General features: G+C 39.2%; 1 protein-coding gene across 1 annotated transcript in view; it reads right to left on the bottom strand.

Moving 5' to 3' along the window:
- Nucleotides 1-9,044, bottom strand: part of LOC139327650 (calpain-13-like) — a 91,724-nt gene extending 82,680 nt beyond the window's left edge. The window contains exons 1-3 of the mRNA XM_070957539.1: nt 8,804-9,044; nt 8,182-8,381; nt 4,828-5,055 (exon numbers count right to left, since the gene is read on the bottom strand). Of these exons, the coding sequence (XP_070813640.1) occupies nt 4,828-5,055; nt 8,182-8,381; nt 8,804-9,044 (669 nt within the window). The remainder of the gene's footprint in view (nt 1-4,827; nt 5,056-8,181; nt 8,382-8,803) is intronic.
- Between the last annotated feature and the right edge of the window lie 7,112 nt (nt 9,045-16,156).

Below are 16,156 nucleotides of genomic sequence, written 5' to 3'. Positions count from 1 at the left end.
ATGTTGACTGGCGGCCCCCAGGGGGAGAGCCTTTTCTGTGGGGGCACCTGCCATCTGGAACGAGCTCCCCCCGGAGATACGGAGGATCCAAGACTTACGCATCTTCCGCCGCGTCCTAAAAACGTTTTTATTCCAACAGGCTGGTCTGGCCTAACTCTCCCTTTTAAATTGGGTTTTAAATGTTTTATATAAATTGGATGTTTTAAATTTGTTTCTTGAGCTCAAATTATTTAATCTATTTTTAATAGCTTTTAACTTTTGTATGTTTTTTGTATTTTTATCTTGGCTGTTCACCACCCTGAGTCCTCCGGGAGTAGGGCGGTATACAAATATGATAAAATAAATAAATAAATAAATAAATAAATAAAATCTAACTAGTTTACTGCTAATGTCTGCTAATCAACCTGCCAGAGTTGGCAAAAAGATTAGCAACCCCTGTCTCTCTTTCACTCCTATGTTTCCAAATTCTTCAAATGGCCAAAGGCCCAGAAGAGACTAACATGAAAGGAAAGAGTTCTTAAGCATCCACTGATACCAAAAAGGAAGCAGTCTAATTCTCTCTAGCCTTTGACCACTCTGCTTGGGGATTCTATGGTAGGAGTTACAATCCAACTCCCCTGGAGGGCACTAAGACTGGTCTTAAACCATAAGCAATCACTGCGTGGATTGGAATTTACTTAACCATGTCATGAGGATGTTTAAAAGGTGAAATGAATTGTGCATGCACACCAAAGATGTCTCAGAAGGGTAGAGCAGCTGGGTGATCTTGTAAGGAAGCTGAGCAAGATTGGGCCAGGTAAATTCTTGAATGGTAAATGATCACAGATTATCAGAACTATAGGCTAGGTGGGAAACTGAAAAATCATCCTGGAAGAAGCCCTGGTAAACCTTCCACATTGTGGCTAAGAAAACTGCAGTGTTATCAGGAATTCAGTTTAATTCAAGGGCATCTTCTTTTATTCTCATCAGTAAATTAGCTATTTGATCAGTGTTAATGCCTATCCATTATTATTAAAGTGCAAAAACAACAAACCACCATATTGTTGCCTATTAGATGGAAGTGTAAACTAGTATCAAATTTCTACATCAAGATATTCTAGATTTTTAATTTTAAGCATAGCATACATGATTGTGTGATTTTGATTATGGGTAAATCAGTGACATAATATGTGTCTGCCATTGTGGAGAATTTATGTAGCTCAAGGCTGAGTTGTTCAGTTCTCGGCGTTCTTTGAGCTTGTGTCTCTTCCTGGAGTCATTTCATTAGTAGGCTAGGTAACGTCATCAGTTAGTATGTGGAGGAATGGAGTTTTCTGGCTGTTTAGTTTGGTAGCTTGCCTTACCAGCCATGACTGGGGCATTGTTTCTTCTCTCTTTGCTTTTGGCGTGGAACATTGTCTATTTGTTTATTCTTGTTTCTCTAGTCTAATGCAATGAGGGAATATCTGTTTAAATCTATTTGCTTTTTTTCACTTTAGATTGCTTCCTTTCTTGAATAGTTTATGCATGGTTATCTCATTGTGACCATTTATGCCTGAGGCATCAGATTGCCATGGCCATGCCTCTAGTTCTCTTGCATTTTAGTGGTTTCGGTTTCTAATGGAAAGAAAGCAATCAAAGTTCAAGGAAAGAAACAAAAGACCTAAATACCTTCTTTCTCATCCCACACCTATTAACTAATACAAAGATAACCAGAAATTCCAATCAAGGCTGCTAAAACAAGCTATCATACACCCCAGCTGTACAAGCTATTCTCCAAAGCACCTGAGGGTAGGACAAGAAGCAATGGGTGAAAACTAATCAAGGAGAGAAGCAACTTAGAACTAAGGAGAAATTTCCTGACAGATCAATTAATCAGTGGAACAACTTGCCTCCAAAAGTTGCAAATGCTCCAACACTGGAAGTTTTTAAGAAGATGTTGGATAACCATGTCTGAAGTGGTGTAGGGTTTCCTGCCTAGGCAGGGGATTGGACTAGAAGACCTCCAAGGTCCATTCTATTCTATTCTATTCTATTCTATTCTATTCTATTCTATTCTATTCTATTCTATTCTATTCTATTCTATTCTATTCTATTCTATTCTATTTTTCCATGCTTCTTGTCTGTAGGAAAAGAAGTCAACTCTGAGAACTCCAAGAACCTCACAATACATGTTTACTATGAATACATCCCAATGAATTTCTGAATGTGTTGCCTTTTCGAAGAATTGGCACAAATGATTATGGTTTTTGTCAGAATTTTAATTTTAAACCAATTTACTTTGCCAAGTAGCAGCCCCTGCAAACAATGGCTGAGCTGTTTCAAAAGGCAATGATTTCATTTGTTTTTCCATGAAGACATTTCGCTTCTCCTCCAAGAAGCTTCTTGGGTGAGAAGTGAAACATCTTCAAGGAAAAACAAAGTCCATTTGCCTTTTGAAAAAGCACTTTTGGAACAACCATGACCTGGATGATTGAGAATCTCCATAGACACATGACTGAGCTCATAAATAAAGCAGATTTGGCCTCGGTCAGTACTTGGCTGGGAACCATCAAAAAATTCCAAGGCATTTGGCTAGTTGGCAACATTGAAAAGCATGCTGGGAGAGAGCTGTGCCACACCTATTGCAAGAAAACTGTCTGGAATACAGTCACGACCTCAATTTGAAATTAATATTATCTTTTTAAATATAATAAAACCCAACGCTTTACATCTATGACTAAAGGGTGGGGGACTAAGGCTGTGTCAGGAATGATAGTTCTGTGTTCCAATCCTGCTCCCTTTGGGGATTCCTGTTGTTAAATTGGCTCACTTTACAAATCAAAACAAGCTGCTCCAAGCTGTCAGCATTGCCTGGCATCTGCAAATCAAGCTGTGTTCTTTTTGCTTTGTGCTCCAAAGATTCCAGGCTCTAAATGTAATTGGCAATTCTCTTGTCAATGCATGAGATAAAACTGAAACCTGCTTTACTTCTCAGCTGCCACATTGGATCTGGAAGGGTGACAGTATTAAAAAAAAATGTTATCTGTCACTTAAATAACCAGATATGGCATGACTCAGAAAATGCAAAACAAGCAAAGACTTCTTAGAAGAGTAAGGTACTCTTCTTTCTTTACCATCACTTTTCAAAAACCAATCTTCAGGTGGAAAAACAAAGAAAAAAACATCTGAGAAACAACATGAATGTTGTGCAAAATAGATATTTCAATGAAGGTGGGTTGAGGTAATTGCTCATTGGAGCTTTCAATTAAAATTAACATTGAGATTCTACTACTTTGAATAGAATCGCATATGTAGCCTTTTAAATGCAAAACACCTTCTGCTCTACAACTGAGCTTCACTATTTGTGTTCACTTTATAAAACAGCCAGGAAAATGACTCTTATAAACTTCATTAATTAATTTTAAGAAAGAGGAAAAGGCAAATGCTGTTATGGGAGATGAATGAGATATTCCATACTAATAAGGAAGTGTAACTGGATAGTTGTATCCTGTTACACTTCCTTATCCACACCACGTATAGTCAGACAACAATTCAATGTGACTTTCTCCCAGTTAGATGTGTACGGGGCAGCCTAACTTTCAGAACACAGGTTACACTTGAACGACTTAATGTTCCTTTTTAAAAATTGACTATTAATTAATTGAAAATAGTTATCACACCTTTCAATTTCCAGAAATTTTTAGTGCTATGTCAAGAATTATTTTAACTGCAGTAATATACTGTAGATGTTGGTAGCAGAGTCAAGCTAGAAAATGCCGTTGCCAAATTTTGACCACATGTAGGCAAAAATCAAGAATCTGCTGGAGATGTCTAGCACAAAAGTAATCTAGTTACAGTATATTCCAAATCCTTTGAATTTTCCAAATTAAGGTTGTTTTTTAACTAACTTTTTTCCAGAATTTTTTTTTTTTATGTTACCATCTAATACCTGCTGCTACTCCAACCAAAACATTTGTGGTCCAGAAAATATTACAAAGCTTTACTTATACTAACATGGTCCATTTGAAATATATTGGCTGACTTTATGATGGTGAAGTTGTGTCATTAAGGTGGTATTAATTTTTAATGACCAAAAAGATTTTCTTCAAAAAGATCTGTCCTCAACCTGATCCTTCAGGTCTGCTGACTTTATAATCATTTTAAATTCCATTATGCTTAGGGATGGATGCATGCATGCATGTTTAAATGTATGCCTGGATGGATGGATGGATGGAGAACTGAAGACAACAGTTGAGATACATGTAGATGACCTATAGGCTATTCAGCGTAGGTCATAGGAGCAGTTCAGACTTGGATATTTAACTGGGCAATTTATTACTGAGGTGAAGATGGATTTAAGTTTGGCTATTGAAAAAAGGTTAGAATGGGTTAGATTGATCAGAAAGTAAGGAATGCAGTTCCTAACAGTCCCAGGCTACATAGCTAATGATAAATTAATCCAAAATATTTGGTAGGTATCAAGCTGCTAATTGTTGGATTAGAGAAATACTCTCTAGAATTTGATTTGTCTTTCTAATTCTGCTCCAAGGGCTAAAAAAGTGGGGAACTAAGCTCTTCCCTTGGAAGGCTAACATCAAATAAAGCACTTTGGCCTTAATTCAATGAGCAACTGACAGGAAGAAGACAGCAGAATTTGTACCTGTTATAAGAGGGAAGGCAAGAAGACATATTTTAAGGTAGAGCAGAGGTAGATTGGATTTAGTTTGGGTTGTGAAGGTACTTATCATCTGTATTTTCTGTACAACAATAACCTAGAAATGGATGTCACGCCAAGCAGATAATTCTGATTATACTATATACAGATACAGATACCCCAAGGGCACAACAAGTTTTATTAATACTCACGGGAGGTCTCAACCACTGTACTTTTCTCAGTTTCTCTTGTGGAAACAAATTTCTGGTAAGTCCAATGGAATAACTATTTGCTGGGAATGTATCATCTTCAAAAAGTAGGCCCTGATGCAGGCAGTAGTTTTGCAGTTTAACAAAGTCCTGGTTGTTAAATTGCAAAGGGAAAGCTGGGCTTCCTTCAGTTGCTTGATTTTGCTTGAGAAGCACATTCTTGTCTATTTCCTTTAATGAGAAAAGAGGAATGGAGAAGAATTTCATTAGCTGACAAATCTAAGAACTGGAATTCACTGGGGAAAAAAAAAGATCACTCCTATATCACCAAATCAAGATGACCTATATTTGTCTGAAATGTGCAGTAATCTTTTTTTTTTTTGAAAAAGTTTTTTATTTTATACACAGACAAACATTTAATACATCGATCATTTTTTCCGTGTGACATCGCGGTGTTTCCTCGATGACATCAACTTTTTGCAATTTCTTTTGTCTTCATTATCACCCAGTCTTTTACCACATATCTCAATATTCTAGTCATATCATTTTTACATAACTATTAATTACTTATCTATATCTCTTTTCTAACCAGTAATAAAATTGATCCCATATTCAGAAAATATTCTGAATCCTCTCTTTCTTTAATCATCATAATCTATTCATTTCTGCGCAATCTAGGATTTTTTAAATTACTTCTTCTTCTAAAGGTATTTTCTCTGCTTTCCAATTTTGTGCAAAAACTATCCTTGTAGCTGTTATTACATGTATAATCAAATAAATGTTTTCTTTACAAATTTTCTCTGGAAGGATCCCAATAGGAATAGCTCTGGTTTTAAATCAATGCATTCTTGTGTCACTTCTTCCAACCATGCCTTAATTTTATTCCAATAGTTTTTAACTTCTGGACATGTCCACCACATATGGTAATAAGATCCTGGTAGCTGGTGACATGAAATGTGCAGTAATCTTATGCAAAGAAATATAGAAACAATTAACATTCAAATGGGGAAAAATCAATAGCGGGCATTTTTTTTAGAATTTAGTTTCCTTATGATTGAATAGGAATTTAACTCAGGGATTAGTGACATTGGTGGGGGTGGGGGGCTCAGGACTGCATTTAACAATTTTGGAGGGTGGTGTCAAGTTCTTTACACAGTCAAAGAAGCAAAATTATCCTAAAGTGAGTTAATACTCACTTTAGGATTAAAGTACATACTTTTGGAAACGATAAGGATCTCCATCTCTAATTTATTAGTGAGTTAATTAGTGAGTTAATTCAAGCAGAATCTGTTGAAACATTTTGAATCTAGAACATAGAATAATAGGGTTGGGAGGACCTTGGAGGTCTTCTAGTCCAATCCTCTGCTTGAGCAGGAGACCTTATATTAATCCAGAGAAATGGCTGTCCAGTCTCTTTTTGAAAGCCTCCAGTGATGGAGCACCCACAACTTCTGAGGGCAAGCTTTTCCATTGGTCTCTTCTTCCGGTTTTTTTTTTTTTCCAGCAGGACTGAACTGCCATTTATGAGATAAGCTATGATTAAATGTCCTTATTATCTGTGATTGTTTCTGTCTAAATTCTTATTATTTTCCCAATCTCACTGCCAACTTTCTCAGGTAAAGCACATGTTCAATTCAGAGGAGTCCTTCTTCCTATTCTCTGCAGATCAAGTTGATTAAATACCCTGCTAAAGATCATGATCTGATAGGAGCAGCTTGGCTATGAAAGTGTGCAGTCCATGATTGAATGATGTGCATGCCAAATTGGTTCTGTTACAAGCAGGATTTCCTGCACATGAAAATGAAATCTGGATTTTCAATCCACTTGCTTCCGCCTACAAATGCTTTGCCCAATAAAAGTAAAACCACTGGGATAATTAACTGGGCACCATCTAATTGGATGAAAATGAATTCTGAACCTGACTAAAAGAATGAGTCTATAGAAGATTGCTTTATGTAGCTGAGCATTCACACCAACTTCAAAGCTTCCCCCAGAGCTTTTTAAATTATTTATTATTTATTTATGTAATTTATATGCCACCCTTCTCCCGAAGGACTCAGGGCGGCTTACAATGAGGCATTCAGTAGACAAAATTACATAAAATTAAAATCCAATTAAAAATTAAAAATGATTAAAATTATTTCAGTGTAAGTCACCCCAGCGGATCAACCCAATTGATGGAAGAGCCACATCTTCAGTTCGCGGCAGAAGGAGAGGAGGTCAGGGGCTGTCCTAAGCCTGGTGGGCAACCCATTCCAGAGGGTCAGCACTCCCACAGAGAACACTCTACCCCTGGGGGATGCCAACCGACATTGTCTGGCTGATGGCACCCTGAGGAGGCCTGTTCTATGCGAGCGCACGGGACGGTGGGAGGATGGCAAGAGATGCTCCTGCAGGTACCCTGGGCCTAAGCCATGTAGGGCTTTATAGCTGAGCACTAGCACCTTGAAACGGACCCGAAGGACCACCGGCAGCCAGTGCAGCTCACGCAGGAGAGGTGTCACACGGGACTAATGAGAAGCCCCCATAACAACCTGCGTGGCCGCATTCTGGACTAGCTGTAGCCTCTGGGTGCATCCCAAGGGCAGTTCCATGTAGAGGGCGTTGCAGTAGTCCAACTGAGAAGTAACAAGGGCGTGAGTGACCATGGCAAGGGCATCCCGGTCTAGGAAAGGGCACAACTGACGCACTAGACATACCTGTGCGAAGGCCCCTCTGGTCACAGCCATCAAATGATCTTCTAAAGATAGCTGTGAATCCAGGAGGATGCCCAAATTGCGGACCCTTTCTGAGGGAGTGAATACCTCCCCTCCTATCACAAGTGACGGGGCCACTAGATCACGAGATGCTGGTATCCACAGCCACTCAGTCTTGGATGGGTTGAGTCTGAGTCTGTTCCTTCCCATCCAGGCCCGCACCGCTTCCAGGCAGTGGGACATCACAGAAAGGGCATCCCCAGGGTGGTCCGGGGTGGAAATATAAAGCTGAGTGTCATCAGCATATTGATGGTACTTCACCCCAAAACCACGGATGATCTCACCCAGCGGCTTCATATAGATGTTAAAGAGCAGGGGGGAGAGAACCGACCCCTGAGGCACCCCACACATGAGGGGCCTCGGGGTGATCTCTGCCCCCCTGTCCACACAAACTGCAAGCGACCCAAGAGGTAGGAGGAGAACCACCGTAAAATGGTACCTCCTACCCCCAACCCCCCGAGTCGCTGCAGTAGGATACCATGGTCGATGGTATCAAAAGCTGCTGAGAGGTCAAGAAGGACCAGGATGGAGGAACAGCCCCCATGTCAGGCCTGCCAGAGATCATTTACTAAAGCAACCAATGCCGTTTCCATGCTATAACTGTGCCTGAAACCGATTGGTACGGGTCCAGGTAGTCCGTTTCCTCCAGGAACTGACGGTAGTTGTTAAGGGAGTCTGGATCAAGGGTGGGCTTCTTAAGGATGGGTTGAACCACCGCCTCTTTAAGTGTGATTGGGAAGACCCCTTCCTTCAAGGAAGCATTGGTAACTGCTTGAATCCAGCTTCCAGTCATCTCTCTGGCTGCAAAAACAAGCCAGGAGGGACAAGGGTCCAATAAACACATGGAGGCACCCAGTCGACCCATAATCCTGTCCACTTCATCCATCGAACAGGCTCAAACTCAACCCAGATGTTGCCTTCAAGACAAGCCCTCGACTCCTCGCTAGACTCTGCCCAGTCAGAGTCCAAACCAGTCCGGATCTGAGCGATTTTATCTTGCAGAAACTGTACAAAATCCTCAGCTCTGCCTTGCAAGGGGTCCTCCCTCGCTCCCTGATTGAGAAGAGAGTGGGTCACTCTAAACAAGGCTACTGGGCGGTTTTCTGCAGATGCAATGAGAGCTGCAAAATAATGATGTTTCGCCGCCTCCATAGCAACAAGATAAGACCTAATATGGGTTCTTAACTGTGTTTGGTCAGATTCAGTCCGGGAGGATCTCCAACCGCCCTCCAGGTGTCTTTTCTGACGCTTCATTTCCCTGAGCTCCGCGGTGAACCACGGAGCCACTCGGGATCTGCGTTGGGTCAGAGGCTGCAAAGGCACGATTCGATCCAAGCCCCCAATGCAGCCTGTTCCCAGGCCACTACCAGGGCCTCGGATGAATCGTGGGTTAAGGAGGCGGGAAATGACCCAAGCTCCATCAGGAACCTCTCCGGGTCCATCAGGCGCCTGGGGCGGAACCATCTTACTGGTTCCGCCTCCCAGCGGCAGGGTATGACGGTGGGAAAGTCCAGCCTAAGGAGGGAATGATTGGTCCATGACAGGGGGGAGATGGATAAGTCCCCCCTACCCCAATCATTTATCCACTGTCCAGAGAGAAAAATCAGGTCGAGTGTATGTTCTCCTTCATGAGTTGGGCCCTGTACAACTTGAGTTAGGTCCATGGCCGTCATGGAGGTCATGAACTCCCGGACTAGCTCAGATGTCTCCCTGACTGATGGCAGGTTGAAATCTCCTACAACCAAAGGTTGGGGAGTTCAACTGCCAACTCGGCCAAGACATCTAGTAGTGCGGGCAGGGTTGAGGCTACGCAGCTGGGAGATAGGTACGTAACCATCAAACCTGACTGAACTCCAGGGTCCCACTTCAGAAGGAGCGATTCACACCCGCCTATCTGAGGAACAGTGACCTCTCTAGGACTGAGGCTTTCTCTAATAACAACTGCCACCCCCTCGCCCCTACCCTGGAGTCGCGGCTGGTGAAGCACACGGAAGCCTGGAGGACATAAATCGGAGAGAGGAACACCTCCTTCCGGCCCTAACCAGGTCTCCATAATGCAAGCCAGGTCCGCGTCCTCCTCGTCAATTAGATCTCGGACGAAGAGGCCTTCTTTAAGCCCTTCTTTAAGCCCTCATCCCATGAACCAGATGGTTGCACACCTTAAACAACGCATTTAGACCTGGCTTCTTTGCAGACTGATTTTGCATCTTCACTAGCTCTCTGCCACAAAGGTACATTTTTCATGAATTGATTAATTGCTTTCTACATTGACTTAAATAAGGAAAGCAGCCCCTTTTTAAAGATGAAATTGGATGACATGCCAAACTAAGCTTCCACTGACACCAAGAATTAATATTCTTTTCCTGGTTCCATTTCTCCTACAACGGATATAAATCTTATGTAATGTAGCATAACACGACAAGAGAATGGTTTCCCCTTAACAAATACTCATTTGCAACAGAGCTCAAGTCCCTGCATGCAAAGATCTATTTCTCCTAATGCAGTCCCAGCAAAACTGATGACTAATTCCACAGCCCAAATTAAAACTAACAGAGCTTGAAGACCGGGGCTGACACATGCCCAATCTTTCTTTTCACTCCCCCTTGATGAAGAACAGAAAGAACTTTTAGCATGTGAGCATGTATGCTTAATTACATTGTTTAACACACTGGGAATAATTTAGCAAGTGAAGTAGAAAAAAGGAAGGCATTTCGTTCGCCTCTGTGCTCCAGAAGAACCTTGTCAACTTCATAAGAAAGGGTGTTGGGAGACATATGAACAAATGTCAGAGGCAGAATTCCCTGCCATTTAAAATTTCCTGTTAGAGAAAAAGAGGCTGATCACTAGCCAAAGATAGATAGTATTTAGACTTGCGATTGTAGAAAGCTGCTTTTTGTTAGTTTAGCTGGATTAGTACTGTCCACTCTAAGAACATAAGAAGAGTCCCAGTGGCTCAGATTATATAAATCCATCAAGTTAAGCCTGCAATTCCCACACCAACCAACAAGCTTGGATGCATTTTTAAAAATTTTTCTTTATACATTTTTCTTTAACATAAATAAGTATTTAGCAAACAATGTATTGTATGGGTCATTTTACATATGCATAATAATAGTAGTAATACTAATATTCTTTACATAATAGTATTCTTCCAACTTCTAATTTCTACCGTTATTATCTAACCATTGATAAAACAAATCCCATGTTAAAAAATATTCTGTGTCAAATACTTTTTTTTAACTGTATCTTGCATTGATGACCTTAGCATAATTATTAGAAGTCACTTAAGACTGCCAATACTTAATTGCAGTCTAGAGATTTTTCTAATATTCCTCTCAGATTTCACCAATGAGTTCAAAAAATAAATGGCTCTTGGTTGTCTGAAAAGATCCGATGTGTACTGAATTTAGCAAAACGGTTTCAACAAATTAGAAGCTGTACTAATTATGGCATTGGCAGGTTAACATATACGATTCACAAAACAATACTGAAGTGGAGAACTAAAGCAAAGAGAAGATGTATCTTTGTTCAATTCCTCCATAATAGTAGTTACTAAGCCTGGGTGTATATTTGAGAATACATTGCTTTGTTGAAGATCTGAATGAAGTGGCTTTATTGAAAAGATGGACATCAGATTTTCTTTGTTGAAGGTGTAACAAAATTGTGAGTCATGTGAACATCTGGTATCTTTTTGGAATGATATTTTCATGTTTATAAGCAGCTATTTATCTCACTGATCCTATGAACCCAGCTCTGAGACTTGGCCAACTCATCTATTTCCTTGGTCCATTTAAAAAAAAAATCATCAGACAAGAATGCCAAAAAATAAAATAATAGGAGAAAATATCCAGTGTGATAACCTGGCAAGTTTCTTGATAAGGGAAAGTGTGAGTATGAAGCATTGCATTCCAATTATGCTTGTATATATCTACACATATCATCTCTAAATGCCATAATTACTCATACCTCATCTCTTTGCTCACATATAGTTGTCTCCTGCTGGAGTGCCATCTGTTCTATAGTGAGGATTTTTAGATAGTAGTATCTCAGCAAATGACTGAAAATTTGCTTCAGTAATTAAGTTATACAAGTTAATCTCTCTCTTTTAATTACCTGGACAAGATTGTTTTGAAGACTCCCACACACCCACACACATACTTCCATTCTCTGTAGATACTCTTTTTTTTGTATTATATGAACAAAACAAATGAAATGTAAAAGATGCCTTGTTGTAAATGTTCATTTGGAGATTACCAACCACAATACTAGGGAGCAAGTCTGTACAGTTGGGAAGCCCTGTGCAGAATAGTAAATAAATTACAAGCAATATATCTGGAAATTTCAACTGTAGTGGGAAAACTCAAATATAAGATTGGTGCTTGCCAAAAAGAAATAAGACACAACTAAGGGACAAACATGAAATAAATGCTTTAAATCTAAAGCAACCATTTAGCTAAATGGGACAAAAGAACCTTTTGGGATATTTGACAGTAGTTGTGAAAATTGTGAATTAAAAAAAAGTCTGATAAATAATTTGATAGACATGAATGAATTGAGGGAGCAGATGAACTATATACAGTGGTTAGATTGTTCAACCAGTTCTGTAGCCATCTAATGAGAGTATAGTCCACATTTTTCAATTTTTAATAGGATCTCATTCTACACTACATTCCTCTGATTAACTAAACTGGTTATTCTATTAATAAAGATTTGTTTACTTAATGGGTTATTGTTTTGGCCACTAAAACTACATGGAATAGCATGCTATTTGGAGCTTGAGTGGGGTTACTATCTTGAGTACCTTAATCCTAGCAGAGGCTTATTACAATTATTTTTTCTGATAAAGTGTGCCTGCTTTTGAATCTAAACTTGGGCAGAAAACTGATGCAGCACATAGGTCACTTATTCACAATCTTCCCCATTGTGCAAGCATGTATTGCGTTTCTATTTACACAGAATTTTTTTTTACATATAAAAACTATATCCATACCCATAAACGAGTATATGTCTATTTCAAGCAATCCTGGTTTCTTTCTCTCTTCTTTGATGATGATACATTTTAATTTCTTTAACGATGCAAAAGATTGCATGCCATATAAGATTTGCCTGCAGCTGGCTATTTATTTTCCAGTACAGAATAAACTAGGATTGTCTATGTGTCATCATGATTTATCCACCGCGGTGGGGGAAATTTAATTAACTTAACCAATCCAGAAACAATTTGTAAAATAAAAAGAGCAAGGAGGAAGAGAAGTTGAATCCTAAGAACATTCAGATTGATCACTGAAGCTCAAGCCACCCCACCAAGGGACCCACATCCACAGACCTGGAATAGTTGTGTAGTTTCCTGGCCAGGTATATAAAAAACACTTGGAAGGACCACCACAATTCTAGTTACCATCACAGGTCTAAAAATTTTTTTTATCCAGGGTTCTGATTTGTACCCATTTTAGGAGAATGAGGCATGAAGTCTGGAAATTGTTGAGAGATTAAGACAAAAAATAAAATATGATCCAGCAGGCCATTCAGCACGAAGCCGTATGGTGTGGAGTTTTGCTTTGCAGCCTCGGCTTCCTCCCTGGGGATGCCATAGACTTCTGCCAATTGTTGAACTGCACCAGGCCTTGATTTCACCTGGGTCCTTCTCTGCAGCCACACAAACAGGAGCCATTTCTAATCACTGCATTATGTAACCTATAACAGACTTTCTTGCTGTTAGTTGCGAAGTCATGTCCGACCCATCGTGACTCCATCCAGCGACCTCATTCTCTGTTGTCCCTTTCTTCTTTTGCCCTCAAACTTTCCCAGCATTAGGCTCTTCTCCAGTGAGTCCTTCCTTCCCATTAGGTGGCCAAAATATTTATTTATTTATTTATTTATTTATTTATTTATTTATTTATTTATTTATTTATTTATTTATTTAATGTATTTATATGCCACCCTTCTCCAGAAGGACTCAGGGTGGCGAACAAAAGTTTAAAACTTGTACAACAAAATCCCATTTTAATCCAAATTAACTAATAAATAATAAATAATAAAACCCAGAATCAGAGTCAGCCTATTTGCTTGAACAGGTCCCGACGGAAGGAGCGGAGATCAGGAGCTGTCCGGAGCTCGGTAGGCAGCTCATTCCAGAGTTTGAGTTTCGTCTTCAAGATCTGGTCTTCTAAAGAACAGTCAGGGCTGATCTCCTCTAGGACCAGTTTGATTGCCTTGCAGTCCAAGGGACTCACAGGAATCTTCTCCAGCACCATAGTTCAAAGGTTTCAATTCTTTGGCGCTCAGCCTTTCTTATGGTCCAACTTTCACAGCCATACATTGCAACTGGGAAAATCATAACCTTGACTATACGCACTTTTACTGGCAGGGTGATGTCTCTGCTTTTTAGTATGCTGTCTAGATTTGCCATAGCTTTCCTCCCCAGGATCAAGAATCTTTTAATTTCTTGGCTGCAGTCCCCATCTGCGGTGATCTTAGAGCCCAGGAAAATAAAATCTGTCACTACCTCCATTTCTTGTCCATCTATTTGCCAGGAATTGAGAGGGCTGGATGCCATGATCTTAGTTTTCTTAATGTTAAGTTTCAATATAACAGACTATACAGCTATAAAAGACTCAAATCCCATCCTCTTGGCTCAGAGGTTTTCTTTTGTATTATAATAGAAAACAAATTGCTTTCTTTGATCATTCTTTTTATTAAAAGAAAAAAAGGCTTGCACAGTTTCAGTCTAAATTTATTCAATTGCTATCCTGAGAATAGGTATTACTGTTTCTGCTGCTTCTTTAATGAATATGTAGCTAAACCACAAACACCTCCTTTTTCTTTTAAGCTGCCATTGTTATTGTTATCATCATCATTTTCATTTTGAAAGTATTTGCTGCTACAGTTTTTGCTACTAAGAATACTTTACCTATGTTACTATGCTTTGTTTAGATACTATACATGGGATTATATACACGGGATTGTGAAAAGAAAGGCAGTCATGAAACAGGATTGATCTTTATTTAAAACAGGACTTTCTGATTTTTCTTTGAAGACGTTTCACTTCACATACAAGAAGCTTCTTCACTTTGAGCCGAAGAAACTTCTTGGATGTGAAGAGAAAAACCAGAAAGTCCAGTTGCCTCTTGAAAAAGCACCTTTGGGAAAACTATGACCTGGATGAGTGAGAATCTCCATAGATGCTTACTTAAAACACGTATCAAATGTCCTTTCCCTAACTCTGTGGGATTTTCCACAAAATTCCCTATGCAAAGTTTCCTAGTGCAGATAGATTAATTTATTTACTGGAAAAATAGTGTGAGCATTACAGGGATTGCTGTTTGCTTTCTCTTATCTAGATTCAACCTTGGCTTGAAACCCCTCATGATGGAACATGGCTATTCCACTGTTTAATAATTCTTACTATCAGAATTATTATTTTTTTGTTTGAGTTTGTCTCTCTCTGTAAAAATTTCCACCCAGGGGTTCTTGTTGTTCCCTCAGGGAATAAACCCACATCCTTTTCCCTGTGTCAGCCCTTCAAGAATGCTGTAAAATCTCCCTTAGCCTTTTTCTACTTTATGTTAAATGTGCCCAATTCCTTTAATATTCTTCATTGGATTTAGCCTGCAAGCCCCTCACCATTTTTGTTACTCTTCTCTGCCCTCTTTCAATTCCTCAGCATCCTTCTTGAACTGTGGTAAGCGAAAATGGATACAGAGTAGTCTGCCCAGTATGCGGCAGAATGGAATTATCACTTCCTGTGAGCCTGACATTATTTCTCTGGCGATGCAGCTCAGGCACCACTTACCTTATCCCCATGCATCTGGCTTTTCCTACCTACTTGAGTGCAGAACTCTATATTTTTCACCACTGATTGCATTTGATTAGGGAGGGCCTTATGTTCAAGTCTAGCAAGATCCTTTTGATCTACATTTCTTTTTTACCCACATCAGTGTGGCTTCTGACAATTTGGACCACTTTTTCCTTTTGTGACAAGATAAATGATAAATGATAATTAAAAAGTTCAGTCTTCACCCTACTGACTGTCATTATTTTCTTCAACTAATGAACCAACCACTTCCTTGGCTTTCTTCTTGTTCCATGAATACGAAAAAAAAAAAAAAACATGTTTTGCTATTTTTGATTTTGATTACAAGCTGAACTTCAGTTTTCCTAACCCCATTGTTATAATTTCAAGATTCTCTCTGATATTCTGTTTTTTATATGTGCTTTTCTTTCCTTTTTTAATTTTATTCATATTGTTTTTCAGTTTATCAAAGAGCTATTTATGCAACCTTAATTATTTTATTAGGTGTTTCCTTTTGTTTTCTCCTTGCTATTGCATTTGGACCTTAATTAATTCACTTTTTTCAGAATTTTACAACCCTTCTGAAGATTGTTTCCTTTCACAATTTTTATTAATATCATTCCTAGTTTTCTCCTTAGCCTATTCAAGTAAATTTTCTTGAAATCTAGAACAGCAATCTTTCTGTTTATTCTTCCTGTAGTATTCTAGAATTACATAGTCACTCTCACAATGTTTCTACAATTTCTACTTTCTCAATGCTTTGTTTCTTATTAATAAATACTAA

Source organism: Pituophis catenifer, unplaced genomic scaffold (assembly GCF_029215685.1).
Source record: "Pituophis catenifer annectens isolate HBS135680 unplaced genomic scaffold, rPitCat1.0.hap2 SCAF_1, whole genome shotgun sequence".
Classification (NCBI taxonomy): Eukaryota; Metazoa; Chordata; class Lepidosauria; order Squamata; family Colubridae; genus Pituophis; species Pituophis catenifer.
The sequence above is the reverse complement of the archived record's forward strand: the minus strand, read 5'-3'. Positions and strand labels throughout refer to the sequence as shown.